The 18,032-nt window shown below is 51.5% G+C and overlaps 1 protein-coding gene across 13 annotated transcripts in view; it reads left to right on the top strand.

The window, feature by feature from the left end:
- STARD9 (StAR related lipid transfer domain containing 9) overlaps positions 1-18,032 on the top strand; it is a 128,042-nt gene that overhangs the window by 93,066 nt on the left and 16,944 nt on the right. For 8 of the 13 annotated variants that reach the window (XR_010405033.1, XM_064570577.1, XM_064570575.1 and 5 more), the window contains 6 exons: positions 3,438-3,625; positions 4,091-4,556; positions 6,031-16,263; positions 16,450-16,647; positions 17,058-17,241; positions 17,847-17,984. Coding sequence is in view for 10 of the 13 variants with exons in the window: in XM_064570577.1 (XP_064426647.1) it covers positions 3,438-3,625; positions 4,091-4,556; positions 6,031-16,263; positions 16,450-16,647; positions 17,058-17,241; positions 17,847-17,984 (11,407 nt within the window). In the remaining 3 variants the exon portion in view is untranslated. Of the gene's footprint in view, positions 1-3,437; positions 3,626-4,090; positions 4,557-6,030; positions 16,264-16,449; positions 16,648-17,025; positions 17,243-17,846; positions 17,985-18,032 lie in introns of those variants that run through there. The other 5 variants (XR_010405034.1, XR_010405035.1, XM_064570580.1 and 2 more) reach the window with 4 other exon arrangements.

Genomic DNA, 18,032 nt, shown 5'->3' with positions numbered 1-18,032 from the left:
AAACTGTGTGGCTTTAGGCAAGTTACTGAGACTCCGAGTCTGTTGGCTCAGCCTAAGTAAGGATATTACCATCTATCTCCAAGAGATCCATGTGATAGGGGTTGAAAGAGCAAGTACACGTGGAGTGCTTTGCCCGCTACCTGACGCTGCCAGCCCTGCTGCTGGGGGCCCTTGTTGGGAGCTGCCCAGGTACACAGCCTCCCTTTCATTTTTGTGCCTCCCACTTTGTCCAAGCTGACCCATCCACCCTTGAGAACATGGGTCTTCTCCTGCCTTTTTAAGGTCTTCTCAGCTCTCTAGCGCATGGCTATTGACATGACCTTTCAGCAACACCAAGAATGCATCCTTTCATTTGGGGAGGACAGAGAGGGATTGGAGAATCAAGGCCTCTCCCACTCACTGCCTCCATTCTTTGGCACCAGCTCCAGGAGCCTGTGGGCTGGGCTGGTCCTATGCAGCTCCCGTAGCTAGCATCTGTGTGCCAGGCCCTGGTGGAAGTGGGGTGGAGTGGGGCTCAAGCCTGTGATTGGGCAGAGGGACCAGGGAGAGAACCCGTGAGAGAGGAGAAAACTGCCTGTTGTCAGCTGGGCTCCCAGACTGGGTTTGTGGCTGTGTCTCCATGAGAGTCTCATCTGTTCTGGTGGGGTTGGCTCTAAAGCCTCTCCTTGTCCTAGAATTTTCTTCCCTCGTTTTTCTCTCTGGAGGAGCACTCCTGGGGAGCCTGCAAAGCTGGAGCTAACTCCAGAGCCAGAGGAGATTGGCCAGTCTGCCTCTTTTTACCCTTTGCAGCAGTGATCTAGACCAGAGAGGAGTTTGTCCTCGAAAACTGTTGCATTTCCCCTTTGGAATTTGGGGGGCTTAACCTTAAGTGCTTAGAGCCTGGGAGACCCTGTTGCTGCTGCCACTGCCGCCTTAGTGAGTACACACTGCTGCATTCTGCTGCAGAAGCTGTCAGGCCTCGAAGCAGCTGGGAGGCCTGGGAGAGAGGGTTGGGGAGGGCGTGATGGAGTCCTGGCAAGCAGGCGACCAGGCAGCAGCGGGGAGATGCTGGAGCCACCCACGATGAAGGGCAGTCATCTAACAGGGGTCCTTGGCTGGCAGGTTAACTGAAGACTTGCAAGTAGTAATCTACCCAGATATGTAACATGATGTTGGTATTTTTTTTTTTTTTCCACCTGCTTTCTGGGTGGAAAACACATTTGACTGATGTGCTTAGCAAAGGAGCCATTTTTCAGTCTGCTGGCATGTGGCATCTCAGGTGAATGTGCTGTGTCTCTAGTGATCATCCCAGACAGCTTCCCTTTGCAGGTCTTGTTGGTGCTGTGAAGGAAGCTGCATTGGGTCCGCAGAAGCTGACTGGCTCGCTGCTGGGGGAAGGGTAGAGGGAGTTGTCTACTCTGGAGAAGCAAGTTGTGAATCTGAGGATTGGGAGACAGGGAGAGAAGGAAGTTGTGAATACTCTCTGGGAATTAAGAATAAAGATGCCCTTCCTGCTCTTTGCATCTGATGGTCTGGACTTTAGCTGGGTTTGTCTAAGACCTTCTGATGGTCATGTTTGTAATTCAGCCATGTCTGTAGTCAGACAAAATTTGGAGGAGTAATGCAGGCATGATACATATAAATGCATGTATAAAATGTTTCCCATCAATGGCCTTTTCTATCTGTTCGGTGTAACTGGTTTTCTATTCTAACTGCTGTCCCTAGTCTTTTGCCTTACATGTGACAAAGGGTGCTTTTCCTTTTTTCTGTACATTCCAGTGTGTGTATTTGGCCTTTTGCCCATGGCAGTCAGCGCCAGTTTTCCCCAGAGCATACTCAAGTATCTGGGCCTGTCCAAGTCCTCGGACCCATTGTAGATTGAGTCACCTCATAGCCTCCTTCCCAGGGAAGAAATTGCTATCGTGTCACCTCCTACCCACACTCCCCCCTCCCCATTCATCCTTCACTCTCCTCTGAAGCCTGCATTAAGAAATCACAGTTTCTTCTAAGGCAGAGGCAGCAAACTTTCTGTAACGAACCAGATAGTATTTTAGGATTTGTGGGCCGTACAGTCTCTGCTGCAGCTACTCAAGCAGCCTAGATAATACATAAGCAAATTGAGTATTCCAATAACACTTTATTCACAAAAACAGGCAGTGGACCACATTCGGCCTATAGGCTATCGTTTATGGACCTCTGCTTTGATATACCCTCTGTGATTTTATTCTGCTCTACAAAGTAGCAAATGTAAGCCAGGTGAACCCCCTAGAGTGCTACTGCTCAGACTATGTAGTGTAAGTCATTAAGTGGGCCTTGAAGAGGCATGGCATCCTGGGACCGGAATGAAGTCTAAGGGCTGGCTAAGGGAGGGCAGATTGGGGCTTTTTTATTAGCTTGCAGCAGATCCCAATCCCTCCCAGTCACTCCCTACTCCCACCACCTGGAATGGCCGTGCACTTGGCTCCTTTAGAAACCTGAATGACAGGGATGGAGAGACCTTGCTGTGAGGTCCTTGCATAGGAGGCCATGTGTGACCAAAGGAAAAGCCACACAGGTAGAAGCTGTCAGTCTTCAGAGGAAGGCTCTAACTCATCCATGGCCACACAAGAACCTGATGGCAGAATAAAGCATGACTGCAATCTAGAATTCTTTTTAAACTTAGTATTATGGAGAATTCCAAATACACAGCCAGTCATCAAATCATGGCTAATCTTGTTTCATTTATATCCCCACTCCCTTTCCACTCTCCCCTGCTCTCCCCTGACTGGATCTAAATAAATCCCAGAGAGTTTCACCAGTAGGTACTTCAGCATATATTTCTGAAAGTTATGGTAGAGTCTAAAACTCTTGAACCCTATTCTTGGGTTCATTCACTGAGAACTGCCCTCGAGTGGAGACCAGCTCTCCTCTGGGTCTCCAGGCACACACACAGGTGTGGTGTGCATATAAATTCTCTCTCCTCTAGATTGGCTGTCTCCTACTCCCAGGTCACAGAGGGTTTCTGTTTCACAAAATGAAGATGGAATCATAATCTCTGAACATGTAGGAGAATTTCCATTCCCACAGTGTTTGTTGGAGCTTCTGTTCTACTCTGTTTCCAGCAGGTTTTAAGCAGACCTTTTTATTTTTTAAAGGACAAAGCTTCTTGATTTAGCTAAAATGTTTGTGTTTTTTAAAGCTGCTTTACTTTCCTGGTCATTTTCCTTAACCAGAATGAATCTGTGTTTCTGGTCAACACACAGTCTAAGAATATGCTAGTCTAAGGACCATTCTCCCCTCCTGCACTGTGACATCATGAACTGCCTGTGACAGCATGCCTGTGTGTGCTAAGTTGCCAGAAGTTCAAAGCCCACTCTGCCCTGTTGACTTCAGGGCTCTCAGAAAGGCTTAGACTGCCACTGGTTTGTCCTGAACTGGGTTTGCATTTTCCTTGGGTAACCCTGGCCCCTCTGTGATAGGAGAGTGCTGGAAGAGCAGAATGACGAGGACCACCAGCTGCTGAGGGCTGGAGAGGCGCCCCACAGGGCCCAGATTCAGCAGCAGCACTACGTGGGGGATTTGAGGCAGCGAATCCTAGCGGGACAGATTAGAGCCAAACAGGATCTGGAGTTGGACCAGGTGCACATCAGCCGGCAAATTAAAGACAGTAGGTGCCCACTGCTCGCCGTGTCTGCTTCACCTTCTCATCTCTTCATTTTCATGCTTCCACATCCTTCCGTATTCTCTCCTTTGTTTTCTTTGTGATATGATGGAATCTTCGGTATTAGGTGTTCTCTCCCCTCTTTCAGAAACCAGAGGCTCTTATGAGGGGCTGGAAGCAAGAATAAGGAAGCTACCTTCCTTACTGCCCCTCAGAGTGATGGACCCCTTGCTCTCTCCTCATGTGCACATTTATCCATGCTTTGCTGCCTGCCCCAGCATGTGCTAAGGCCTGGGGGCTTCCTTCCCTAGCCCTGTGGTAAGGGGGCCCGGTAGCCCTCATCCACCACATCACCCCTCGCCAGCACTTTCCCTCCATTTATGTCCAGCCACAACCAGAGGTGTCTGAGTCTAGGCTGCACGGGCAGGGAGGGAGGTGCTGACTTTGTCTCAGGGAGTCTTTGGTTCCCAGACCAGCAGTGGCTGCTCGGAGAAGAGACCCGGCTGGCTGGCTTGCAGCAGCAGCAAGACCACGTGGTAGAGAAAGAACTCGAGGCCTGTGTGCCACCTGGTGCTTGGCTTCAGGCAGATCCTGAGACTCTGCTAAACCCACTGGTCCGAAGCCAGAAGAGGGAGGTGCGACGGCAGCTTGGGCGCAGGAACGTACTTCGGGCAGCACAGCGGGACATCTGGCGAAGAAAGGCCTCCTTCCAGCTAGAGAGAATCATCAGGAAGCAGGGGCTGCTGGGGGCCCAGAAGGGACTGGCGCAGCCCAAGGCGTTGTGCTGGCTCCAGGATGACTGCACCCAGAAGCCCCCATACCAGCTACCCGGCACTGACGCCATGGCCCCAGGGCCTCAGCATAGAAACAGACGGACAGGTTACAGTTCTTTGAGCCTCCGAAGGCTCTGCAGCCAGTACTTGCCCCAGCTGCACAGGTACAGCCAGCGGTGGTCACCTGGGATCATTGGCTGAGGTTTACTGCCTTGTTGCTCAGGTGGTGTTCTTTTCTTCCCAGAGCCTCAGTTTCTCAGTCTGTGAAATGGAAAGATTTGCTTACTCCTCTCTTCTCCACCACTTCTTCCCTCTTTTGACTGCTCTTCTTTTTCTGTAGGTGAGATCTTCTAAGACTCAGGCTTTTACCTTCTCCCATTCTGAGTGGCAACTCTTGCTGCTTTGGTGATATCTTCCAAGTGAGAATCTCAGCCTCATTTTTCACCTGCTCTTTAGACCGTGGCTGTCTATGTACATCTCCTTGTGTTTGTCCTTCCACCGCCTCCATCTCATCTCTCCTCACCCCAGACTCGGTTCCCACATGCTTCCTCTCCCTCCCACCTGTCCTGCCACCTCAAGTAAGCTTCCTGACCCTAAGCGAGTGGAACACTATCTTTCTGACTCCCAGGTCCAATTTGGGATCTTCCTTGTTTTTTTTTTTTTCTCCTTCATTCCTTTCAGTCAAGGTGAGGATGGAGTAGGGGACTGTGTCTGCTTCTTTATATCCTCCACGCCTACCCCAGGGCCTTGCCCATAGTATGTATACAGTTCATGTCTGTTGGTTGTTTGCTCACCTCTCTGGTCTTCATAGTACTAGGCAGGCTTTTTTTTTTTTTTTTAAGACTTTTTATTAAAATTTTCAAACATAAACTAAGTTGAGAGTATAGTATGCCTATCTCCCACATTCAGCAGTTACCAAGATTTACTATGCTTGCATTAATCTTCTTTCCGTCCTTTTTCTGATGAAGTATTTTTAAAGCAACTCCTAGACATCATGTTATTTCTAAAATACAAGGACTTTTCTTATAATCACATTGTCATTATTCACCTAACAAAATTAAGATCAGTTATTCAATATAATCTAAAACCTAGGCCATATCAGATTTCTCTAATTGCCTCAAAAATATCTATTTACAGTTGGTTGTTCAAATTAAGACCCAAGTAGGAATCACACATTGCATGTGGTTATGTCTTTTAAGTTCCTTTTAATAATACTTTCTGTTTCATTTTTATTTCTTCATATCATTGATTTGTTAAAAGTGGATCAGTTCTGTAGAAGATGCCACTTTATAGATTTGCCTGTTTGATTCCTTGCAGTATCATTTAGATTCCTCATACTGCCTGTTAATGGAAGTTTTCCCTAAAGGCATGATTAGATTCAGATTCAGTTCCGTCTTTTTATAAGTTAAAGAAATTGAGCAGCAGAGTGTACCTGGGCTTCTTTGAAGCTAAGACTGTAGTCCACAGTTGCCTTTTGTACCTGTAGAGCTTTTCTCTGACCTCAAAGGCTAGAGGGACAGTGACATTGGCCTAGTTGTTAACCTCTTTCAGAGCAAATAAGTGGGACTTTATACTCCCTCTGTGAGCAGGAAATAGGGGCCTTTTACTTTTCTAAAATGGCTTTCCTTTTCTCCACAGTATTTTCCTGAATCGGGATCCCTCCACCATGTTACCTCCTATGCCTGACCCTACTGACCAAATATCAGAGAAAATTCCATCAGAAGAGTATTTGCCCCAGGCTGCTTCTTACCCTCCAAGGACAGGACACTTCAGTAAGAATGCCCTCTATTCCTCAGGCAAGCGGTATCTCTGCACTGCCAAGGGGGCCTTGGCAAGGAAAGGAGCCTTAGCCTCAGGCACCTGCCTCACTGTGAGTTCTGAGTTTGCCAGCGTCCAGGAAATGGAAAGAGTGGGTAAGCAGCCCTGTCGGATGGCGTCCCAGAGCTTAGCATCTCTGGATCATTCAGCTAACAAGCTAAAGCTAAGGGATGAGCGAGATGCACTCACCCCCTCCACCTGTACCAGGAGGGGTAGGGGACTATCAGACCCTGACCACACACGAGCAGAGTGGCGAAAAGAAGGGAACCTTGGGACCCACAGGCCTGCTAGGGGAGACTGTTGCAGTTCCTCACATCCCTGTGGACCCAAACAGGCATCTGGGCATGGAAAGGCAGCCAAGACTTTCTGGGTGGAATCCAAACCATCTCCTCCAAGCAGGGCATCAAAAAGGCAGCAGAGGGTTCTGGTCAAAGACATTGCCAAAAAGTCCTCTTGTTTGCCTCATGGCAGCCCTTTGAGGGGGCAACACAGTGTGGGAGACCCAGACTCCACATCCTCACTTACAGATGTCAGCCCAAGAGTGGACCATGTAAGAGATAAAGATGGTGACTTATCTGATGCAGATAGCAGTTACTTAGTGGATTCTCTCTCCTGTGTCTATGCCAAAGCCCTAATGGAACCACTGAAGCCAGAGGACCCCCAGGGGAAGGAACAGGATCTCCCAGAGCCAGAGAACTCTGAAAGTGACGACGGCCAAATATCTGAGGACTCGCTGGCTGAGAAGGGGTATGAAAGCCCACCAGACAGCCCAAGGAGTAGTTATCTTCCCAATGGCCATGGCCACCGCAGGGCCAGAACTAGAGCCTCTGTGAGGGGCTTCACCACATCCTCAAACAGTGGACTATTCACCCAAACTCACAGGAGCTTTTCTCTGGATAGCCTGATTGATGCCAAGGAGGAACTGAGGGAAGATCAGCAAGAAGAGCCTTTCTTCAGTTCAGCTGATGAGATGCCCACAGAGACTTTCTGGCACCTACAGACCTCCAGTCTGCCCACAGTCGACCAGGAGGCAATGTACAGGCTTGGTCCCATCAACCACGGAACAGGAACCAGGCTGGATGCCATCCTGCCAATGAGCAGTTCATTTTACCTTGGTCCCCCACCCCAGCCCTGCTGTGAGCAACCTGAGTCAGAGGTAGAAGCAAGCTCCTCTGAACAGGCAAACACACTCCAAGGCCTGCAACTTTCAAGAGGGAGCCCTCTGTTGTCCATGGATTCCTGGTTTTCCTGTGACTCTAAGATCAATTCCAGCAGCACCTCAGGAATAATGGGTTCTTTATGTCCAAGTCCAGATGTCCAGGAATCTCAGCCCCATGGTTGGGAGAGGCCTGGACACTGGCAAAATAGGGAAGAACTAAAGCCATCAGGGGCAGAAACACTCCTGCCCTATAGCTCCAAACTATCCGGAGATGGTGCTGAGCTGCCCTGCTGCATAAGCGGTGTGTACACAATCCCTGCTTCTGATACATCCAGGCTGTCACTCTGGGGGTCTTACAGGCTTCTTCAGCCACGAGTTGCTGGCATCTTTCGGGCCAGAGGTATCCCTGACACAGCCCAGGAGGCCAACTCTGAAGTATCCAACAACTCCAGTGTGTCAAGTGTTTTGGCTGCCTCTGCTGCCTCATTCACTCATGTAGGCAGTGCCCATGAGAGGGACTGGGCTGCCCTTCAGCAGAAGTACCTTCTTGAACTGTCCCATCCTGTGTTGGAGGCTGTAAGAGAACCCAGGCCAGCTTTCTCCTCCCTCGAAGAGGACTCTGCCTCCTTGACCCAAGCTTCTGGCAAAGAAACAGATACTCTATTGCCAGTTGGTTCTGGGGTATCTAGCAGTCTGGATTTCAGCAACTTTCCTATCCATTTATCCAAAATTAGGCATTTGAAAGCAGAGAAAGAACAGGACAGTTTGAGTGCTGAGTTAGAAGGTACTTCAGATTTCTTTACAACTAGAGAGAAAGAGATGAGTCATAGTGGAACTTACTCAGCAGATGTAGAATCATTGACTTCTGGAACTACAAATGCACCAGTTTTTGCAGCAGAGAACAAGGTAGCAAATTCCATGACTGAAGCATGTGAAGTCAAGCAGAACAGCTTGGAAGAGTCTTCTCAGAGTAGTGGGAAACCTCGACTGATGACTTCCTCTGATGAATGTTTTTTGCAGAAGAGCCCTTGTCACGGTCATGTCACCATAGCCACTAAAAAGGACCACTGGCCCGAGGGCTGGGCTCCTCTCAGGACAAATAGTGCAAACCAGGAGGGGCAGTTCAGTCCCAGTGGCTACCCACCCCTGCAGGAAGAGAAGGTAGACTATCAGGAGAGCTCCCGGGAAGTGGTTGGAAGGCACCCAAGTGTTTCGTTTGTGTTTCCATCTGGTCCAAAGCGGTACCCCCACTCTGCCGCCTGGAATCCATTCCCGACTTCCTTGGAGCCAGCTCCCTTGGAGACATTCTATGTGACCAAAAGCCGGGATGCCCTGACAGAAACTGCCTTAGAGATCCCAGCTTGCAGAGAATCAAGAGTGCCTTCCCCACCCCCCAGAGAAGCCTGGGGCTTCGGTCATGACCATCAGGTTCTCCAAAATATTTATTTGAAGAATGATTTGCCAGTGCTGTTACAAAACCAGAATTCCAAGATTGCCTCATCTCAGCAGGTCACAGCAACGGGGCCATTTGATCTGAACACCAAGGAAGTTAGCAGAGAAAGAGGGAAGTGCCCTGGAAATATTGAAGAAGAAAGCCGTAATTCAGTTTACTTTTTTGTTGCTCAGAACAGACATTTTCTTTCATCTACTAGCACAAAAGTATGTGAATTTGAAAATCAAGTTGGAATTTTAAATAAACACAGTCTTTCAGCGCTTAAGGAGGGAGAAAAGGCCACTGTACAGTCCTATTGCAATGTTTGCTCAAGGCATTCTAGGTCTAGGAAGCCTCTCATTTATGAGTCTGAGGCAGATGAGGAAGAAGAGCAAGATCACAATGTAATCCTAAGACAGACTCAGGCCTTTGATATGAACAGGCAGTTTCCTTCTGGGCCCAGGTCTGATTTCATCTATGAAACCATCAATTTAGCCCTTGACAAGGACATGCTGGGGGAAACTGCTATTTCTTTGCAGTCCAGATCAGTACATCGTAGAGTAAGTGGCTCAAAGATGATGGCCCCAGATGAGAGTCCAGCCCACAAGGGTAAGAGGAAGAATGAATTTGGTCTTCTTGGGAAAGTTCTTCATTCCAAAGGCAGCTCCAAAGAGTTTAAGCTTCCACAGGCAGAGTCTGCATATGAAAGATTCCAGTCGGTTACATGCTCTCAGGAAAAAAACCTGAGTGAATGTAAGGGCCCTGGAAGGTCACAAGAAATGGTAAGCCCCAAAGAAGAACCTTCTAGAAAGAAACAGAATAAAAGAGTCAACAGTGCTGAGGAAATGGCCAGGCTAATTAGGAGTGTAATACAGCTCGAAAATGGCATCTTGGAAATTGAATCCAAGCAGAATAAGCAGCTAAATGCTTCCCACACACTGGGAGTCAGTAAGGAGTTTATATTCCAGAACTTGAGGGACCAGGAGATGGCTGACCATGTCCCGAGGCCAGGCAGCTTTGGAAACCACCTGTCTTTGAAGGATCAGCCATCTTCTCCAAAACAGACAGATGATGTTACCTTTAGGGATAGCAAAGCTGGAGAAATGGAGGTTAACAGTAGCATTGGGAAAAGTCCCCAGGTCCAGAAAATCACCTTGTACCCCTTCAAGTCAAGGGAATGTGTACAAGACATTAAGTTTGCAAAAGAACACACTCACCCAGCTGTATTAGACAGACCCTCCTGGGACACGTGTGATGATGTAGGGACATGTACAGCTTGTAGAGAGTTTGCAGACACTTGTGCTGATCCAAGAACCAAGGCATCAGCTAGTGCTCTGCCATTGCAGCGGAGTGTCAAGATGTCTTCTGAGAAGGAGGGCGAGGCGGGGAATGCATCCCCAAGCCCCAGAGGGCAGCCCTGTGGCTTGGGAAGTCTTGAGGAACTGGAAACTGTGAAAAGTTTTTGGGAAAGCCAAGTTGTCAAATGTGTAAATAGTTCTAAGCAAGAGGAGCCCAAAGTTCAAGGCAGAGTTGAGGAAATGGCTGTGCAAAGAGGAGGGAGCCTACAGGTGGAAAACACAGTGGCCTCATCAACTCAGAAACTTCCTAGCCCAAGCCAGCATTGTATGGGCACATCTTCCAGCCAGGAGATTGACCCATTGCTGAGCCAGCCAGACTCCTCTGCGTTTCTTCATGGAGACCTGAGTAATACCTTGTCCTTGAATTGTCCAAGGCTGCCAAGAGACTATCTTCATGCACGTGATACTGTAGGCATCTCTTCAGTTGGCTATGTGCTGGATCCCACAATGTTGAGAATGCCTAACAGTCCCTTGGTAACTGGAGCAGGGAGTCAGAATCAGAGTGGAGAGCCCCAAAGCCACAGTCCTCAGGGAGATGTTAGAGGGGACTCCTCCTTGGCACACTCTGCTTGGTGTGGGTCTGTGATATCCACAGCCATGGGATCTCATGGTCAATCCCATGTATCAGAGGGCATTCCCGTGGGGGCAGAGGGCCACAGATCAGCAAGTACCCAAGACCAAGGAGGGGACCTCAGAAGCATCTCAATGGGCTTGAGTCCCAGAGAGGGTTTTGCTTCTGAAGCTGAGGCAGCTGTACAAAGAGGAACAGAAAGAACCAGTTCCCTGAACAGGGTCTCTAGCCCACTTGAAAAGAAGGCCTGCTGCCTCTTAGAAGAGGGTAATAATCAAGGCCGGCAGGCGAGGCAGAAGGCAGAGAAGGAGGCCGAGAACCTTGGTTCTCCTAGTGGTACTTTCTCAGCACCTGTGTCCCTGCCAAGGGTGCCTCACCTAGAGCGCTGTGCTCATATGTCCACGGGCCTGGCTGTGTTGGAGGAGATCAGACAAGCAAAGGCCCAGGGACAGCAGCTTCATGACTTGGGGGCTGGAGGTAAAATTCTTCCTTACTATGAGACTTTATTAGGACCTGAATGTTCTTCAGGGGCCCCGGGTAGGTCTCAGTGTCCACGAAGGGACCAGTTAGTATCAGACAGGATGAGGAATGAGGCTGAAGCGCAAGGATTTCAGGTGGCATCTTTCTCTGCTGAATCAGGACATCTGTTGACTAATGAGAGGAAAGTTCCTCAGGCCACACCCCTCCCTTTCAGCTTTCAACATCTGCACAACACGGAGGCTAAAACAGGGCCACAGCATCCCTCACAGACTTCCTCCCATGTAGCCCCAACTCTAGGCAAAAGCCATTGTGCTGGAGAACTGAGACATTTTCTGGGAGCTGGTGAACAGTTTGTATGTCACTCTTGTTCTGAAATCATAGAGAAAAAGAAAAAAGCAACCAGAACACCTTACTCTTCTGATCCTGTGGGCTCAGGCAGTTGTCCTTCAACGGCTGTAGGAGACAGGAGGGAAATACCAGAGAAAGTAGTGGCTCCCTTATCTTCTTGGGCCCCTAATGATGACCCTGGTGTGATTCCACGTCAGGGAAGCCAGTTAGGTCTGTGGGACACTGCAGAGGCCATGTGTCCTGGTTGTCAGGAGCGCAGCCCAGCGCATCAAGACCCTAGAATTCTAGATACCGCTTGTAGAGGAGGTTCAGGTAGTTTCTTAGTGCCTGCACAGGGAGGAAAAACAACCTATTTTGAAAGTCAGCTTTTGACCTGTGACGTTCAGAATTCTGTCAGCCTCTCAGCGAGTACCCAAGACTGCTCCCAATGCCTTGAGGCTTCCACTGGCTTAGAAGAAGGGAGGGCAAGTCCCAAACAGGGTACCATCCTGCCTAGAGCCCTGAGAAGCGTTGAACCGGAAGCTCCCTTGCAGCAGTGTATGAAGTGGAAGGAGACTGTTGGCTGTGGGCTGGCAGGAGCCTGCAGTGCTGGCAGCAAACATCCCGGGCTGACTCCGTTGCCAGATCAAAGACCTAGCCCAGGTCCTGGGGGAGTTCAGGAGGAGGCCCAGTGCAGATGCCCACAGCAGACTTCCTTTTGTGTTGTCTTCTTAGGGAACATTGAAAGCAGCAGGACTCTTAGTCCATCTGGGGGGCAGGAAGACAGCAGAACAACTCCTTGCCGACATCTGTGCAGTCCTCAACCCGCTGCTTCTCTTGCCTGTTTCTCCCCACCCTCCACTTTGCCGTGTTATAGGGATGGTGACCTGGGAAAAGGGAGTTCCAAGGCTGCCCCACACACTCTCCAGCCACCCTGCATAGTGCCTTCCAGACCCTTTGGAATGAATGAGAGAGGAGAGAGCTATTCTGGGGAACTTGAAGTGCTCTTGGCACCTGGCCTTGAGCCCACGGGCATTCACGGAGAATTTGGGCCAACAGACAGCAGCACTCAGGAGCCTTCTGCTTCTGCTGCTGTCCTATCTCTGGCTCAAGGGGGCACATCCCCTTCTGCCTCTCATGTGGGGACAAATTCACTGAGCCACTCAGTGGCTAATGGAAGCTCAAGGTCAGTAGAGGATCCTGAGAAAAAGATTGCTGAGAAGAAAGCCAGCACAGAGCTTGAGGCTGCCGTTTCCTCTGTAGGCTTGTGCTCTGAGCCACTGAGGATGTTTCAGGACAGCTCTGGAGGTGGCCAGAATGCACAAGAGTCTCAAACCAAGCCAGAACCACCTTTAACAACTGAGAGACCACACACCCTGGATTTAGGTGAAGGGTCTGTTGAGAATGAGCTTCTGGGGGAACCACAGCATGGATATTTAGGAAATGCAATCCAATGCCTTCCAGAAAAGCCACAACTTTCCACTAAGTCCAGAGGTCACAGTGGCTTGGATCCCCAAGCCAAGTTTGTAGCAAAGTTAAAACACATCTCCAGGCACCAAGCTGACAGTCCCTGGGAGGAGGAAGAGCAGCAGAAAGACCAGGCTTCAGGTGGTGGTAAAGAACCTGCCCAGGGCAGGAATTCTCAACCTTCCCAGGAAGGTGGTTTGGACAGCTGTCAGATTAGAGATGCAGGCAGAGAGGAGGCACATGCAGCTCAGCCCTCTGTATCTAAGATGTTCTCATCAGTCTTCAAAGACTCAGCTACCATGCCTTTGGGGCAAAGTGGAGCCCCACAGCCCACACCCCTGAGCCCTGGCCTGCCCGCCTCTGGCAGGGAGCAGCTGGCTCCCCCCAGTGGGTGCTCACTTCCTGTGATTGCAGTTGTCTCTGACCCCAAACACTCTAGGTCCTCCCTTAAACCACAGTTCTCTGTGGTCAGCTCTTCCCGGTCTCTTCAGGAGCTGAACATGAGTGTGGAGCCTCCTTCCCCCACAGATGAAGATACACAGGAGCCTAACATATTGTGGTTTCCACATCCCAGGGACTATTTCTCAGGTAATTCAGCAGTGAGAACATCTCTGAAAGCTGAGGGCTGTGGTCAGAAAGCCTCATCTAATTTGGACAATAGCACTGCTGGTCACTGGCCCCCGAAACCTGCCACTCCTCCTTACCCAAGGTCATCAGCTCTCTCTTGCATGCCAACCCCTGATTTTATGACCAGCTGGACGTCTAGTACCCGGGAAGAGGCCTGGCAGGAAAGTCCAGAGAGACCGGTTGGCCAGGCCAGGCCAGAAAAGTGGCACTCCAAAGCGGACAAAGGAATGTTACACTTTGACTCCAGTGACATCAATCCCTACATCCTATCCTCCAGTCCAGAGGGGCCTGTGCAGATCGGCTGGAAGCAGTATGTGTTTGGCAGTGCAGTGGATGTCTCCTCTGGCCAGACACCCCAGGGCCTGATACCGCCAAACATGGCCCGTTGTTCAAGCATGGACAATGGCCTAGAATGCCAGAACTCTCCACTCTACTCCCACCTCAGCACCTGTGCCAATGCCCGGGACCTGTCGAGCCCACACAGCATTGGACATGCCCGGGGTTCACGTGAGGCCTGGGAAGTATGGGGTTCCTCACGTGCCTTGGGGAACCTCCACATCCTGAACAGCCCTGAAGGAGCAAGCCCCAGTAAGGGTCCTGACAAGAGAGCCCAGTTCCTGGGCACCCCTGATGAAGCAGGCTGGCTGAGGAGTGAGCCCCTCTTGGCTGAAGGAAGTGCTGCAGATCCAGTAGATGAGATTATGCTGCTGTATCCATCAGAGGCGGGTCGTCCTGTGGGACAGTCCGGGATGGACACCTCGGAGCAGGGCACACAGACCCTGGGGTGTAGTCTCTGCTGGAGCTCTACCGACATCTCTGCTCAGCCAGAAACCAGTGCAGTGCCAGTCTCTGGTCTGGTCTCCTGGACCAGCATGCATAATCTGTCTCTCCACCTCTCACAACTGCTGCACAGCACCTCAGAGCTGTTGGGGAGTCTCTCACAGCCAAGTGTGGCTGAAAAGGAACAGAACATCAAGAGGGAGACCCCAGATGAGGTGACCCAGGCCTTTATGATAGACGGCTGCACTCAGACCACCATGGACAAGTGTATCCAAACTGACCTGGCCTTACCACCTCTGCACTCTCAGGCCCCAGAGGCCAACCCTCAGGAGGTCAATGTGGTCCTTGAAGTGCTGGACTCAGATATTCCCACCATGTCTCAAGAGCAGAGATATGTCATGGGGACACTTCGGAAGATAGAGGCAGAGGAAACAGCATGGAAAATGGCAGAGCCTTCAGAACTTCAGGAAGAAAGTACCCACTGCAGGCCCCAGAGCCTTCCAGCACCCCCATCCCACTTGAGGTTTCAGAAAGCTCACTTTGGGCAGAACCTCCCTTCTGTGAGCCCTCAGGCTTCTCCTGATGCCTCCCTACCTCCCACCTCCCAGCCAGAGGAACCCTCTGGCCTGGCTGTTGGTAGCCCGAGCCTCAGTGGCTCCCAATCCCCAGAGCCCTGCCCCAGTGCTGCAGAGTCCGTCAGGGATCCTAAGGTTGAGACGGAGCTGGGCACCATGGGTATGTTGTTGGTGGACAGGGCCTCCTCCCCAATCCTCACGCTTAGTGCCAGCACCCAGGGGTTGGGGTTCCCGGCAGACTCTTTGTCTGCCACAGCCCCCTCAGCTTGTCCTCTTGAAGGCCACCAGGAGCTTGTCTCCAGCCCAGACCTTCTCCTTGACACCTCCAGGCCTCCAGTGGATAATCATTCTCAAGCCACTGAAGAGTCAGGTGGCTCCCAGAGAGTGGGGGCTCCATGTGGGGAAGGCAAGCATCCCTTAGAAAGGAGTGATGGCAGGTCATTCCTTGCGGGAAGCTCCCCAGGCAGCCCACCACAGGGCCCGAAACTCCAATTCTGCTTGTTAGAGCAGCCGCCTCCGCAGCTTCAGCCCAGGACCACCACCTTGGTCCAAAGCGGACTGCCACCACCCTCACTGAGGAGCAGGGGCCAGAGGCTGGCTGATGGCTTTGTGCCGGAGGACCTGGCTTCCTCAGAGTGCGGCCCAGTGAGGAATAGGGGTCCAAGTCAATGGCAGAGCAAGACAGAAAATGGTGGTGAGAGTTCAGCATCTCTGGTGGAGCCACAGCCCACTCTGGACTTCTCGCCTTCAAGGGGAGGCCTCCAGCCCCTCAGCCCCTGCCCTGCCTCTGAGTTGACTGATAGAGCAGGGCTCCAGGGTTCCACTTTGGGCCCGACCAAGGCCTGCCAGTCTGAGGTGCTGCTGCGCTCCGGTTCCCAGGTGTGCATGGCCCCTGAGCCCCAGCATCACGGCCTGAGGGACTTCCCAATGCATAACAAATTTACTCATTGGCATGGGGTTCAGGATGGCTCTCCTGGGGGGCTAGGTGTGATGGAGTCACTGGGGACCAGATGTGATCTGAGCTCTGGAGAGCAGGAACAGAAGCCCCTACAACCTCCTGACGACCAGAGCCAGGATACTCAGTGGTCCCAGAGGGAGCCGATCCCCCTGCAAGTTGGGGCCCAGAACCTCTCACTCAGCATGGAACTCACAGAAGCGAAACTGCACCACGGCTTTGGGGAGGCAGATGCCCTGCTGCAGGTGCTGCAGAATGGGACAGGGGAGGCATTCGCTGCTGAAGAGCCTGTGCGGTCTGCCTGGGAGGAGCTCTATGCCCGGTAAGGGCCCCCAGCCTGGTGGGGTAGGGCAAGAGTTGGGCTGAAAGAGAATCAGAGAAGGCTAATAGCTGGCTATTCCTTTTTCCTCTGCTAAGCTCTGGGATCTTCTGGGGATCAGAGGTAGATCTTAAGATGGAGAAGGGCATTCAGGGCCAGCTTAAGTGAATCAATCACATTTTGTCTCAGGCAAAAACAAACGATTGAGACCCTCCGGAGAGAGCGGGCTGAACGACTTCAGAACTTCCACTGGACACGGAACCTCGGTCCCCAGAAGCACCTGAGCCTCCTGCCCAACAGAGATCTCCCCACCCGGGACCCTGACCTACCCAGCAGGCGCAGAGAATACCTGCAGCAACTGAGGAAGGATGTTGTGGAGACCACCAGGTAAGAAGGGTGGACCCAGAACCCCGCAGAGAGCAGGTTGTGTATAGGGTGAGAGGGCTGTGGGGAGCAGGGCCTGGAGAGTGGAGGTGCAGCTTCCTTTGACAGGAGTGATTCCAAGAGTGGGTCCCACACTCCTGTGGGCAAGTGGAGGTGACCATGGGAGAATGGGGCAAGGAAAAAAGGAGGATGTGGGAGGGAATAAGTGGGGGCAGAGGTAATGGGAGAGGATGGGCAGAGTGGCTGTGACCTACCATGTAAGACAGTAGGCCTGAGTCTCAAAATGGGTTGTAAAACGAAACTGTAGGCAAAGAGAGGATGGTGTTGGATAGGTCTGGGATGAGCAGGCCAAGGCTGTCACCCACCTACCCACAATGTTAGAGGGTATCTCTCTACCCTATGGTTTTCCTCAGGAGCCCAGGGTCGGCATCGCGGTCTGCTCACCCCGCCTCTGACATAGCACTGATGCTGCAAGAATACCAGCGTGCCCGAGAGGAGGCCAAGGTGGAGATTGCCCGGGCCCGGGCCCGGCTACGGGAGCAGACTGAGCAGGAGAAGCTGAGAATCCGCCAGCAGATCATCTCCCAGCTGCTGAGGGTGGGGAGTGGGGCAAGCCAGTGATGTCAGGGTAGACCTGGAGCCTGGGGCAGATGTCAGACTGGGTCAGCCTTCACTGGGGCTGCCTCTGAATCGGGATGTGGCATTTGGAGGAAGGTGTTGGACTCTTAGTACCAGCTCAAAGCTGTGCTCACTCTTTTTACATATCATCCTGCTCCGACCACTCCTGTCCCCAGGCCAGAGTCTGGGAGGAGGCAGCTTTGGTTTTTTTTGTTGTTGTTGTTTTTTAAGATTTTATTTATTTATTAGAGAATGAGAAAGAGAGCACATGAGAGGGGGGAGGGTCAGAGGGAGAAGCAGACTCCTTGCCAAGCAGGGAGCCCGATGTGGGACTCGATCCAGGGACTCCAGGATCATGACCTGAGCCGAAGGCAGTCGCTTAACCAACTGAGCCACCCAGGCGCCCGGCAGCTTTGGTTTTTAGTTGGGGTCGGCATGTGGGGAGGCATGAGGGTTTCAGGTTGAGATGGGAGGTGCCGGGAGGTAATGGGTGCTGGGGAGGTGAGAAGGGGTGGTGTTCAGGGAGGAGTGGGTAGTGGGTAAGGTACACCAGAAGCTGGTTGACAGCCCCCTGTCCTTCTCAGGAAGAAGAAAAGCTGCACACCCTGGCCATGTCCAACTCCCTGTGTACCAGCTCCAGTGGAAGCCTCTCCTCTGGTGTTACGTCCGGCTACAATAGCAGCACAGCCTTGCCAGACCAGCTCCAGTCCCCAGACAGTGTGGTGAGTAGGCAGATGCTAGCAGTGAGCCAGGGGCAGACCAGAGGCAAG

Source organism: Mirounga angustirostris, unplaced genomic scaffold (genome assembly GCF_029215605.1).
Source record: "Mirounga angustirostris isolate CCGP_5_RB_7025 unplaced genomic scaffold, mMirAng1.0.hap1 SCAF_9, whole genome shotgun sequence".
In the NCBI taxonomy this organism is placed as follows: Eukaryota; Metazoa; Chordata; class Mammalia; order Carnivora; family Phocidae; genus Mirounga; species Mirounga angustirostris.
The sequence above is the reverse complement of the archived record's forward strand: the minus strand, read 5'-3'. Positions and strand labels throughout refer to the sequence as shown.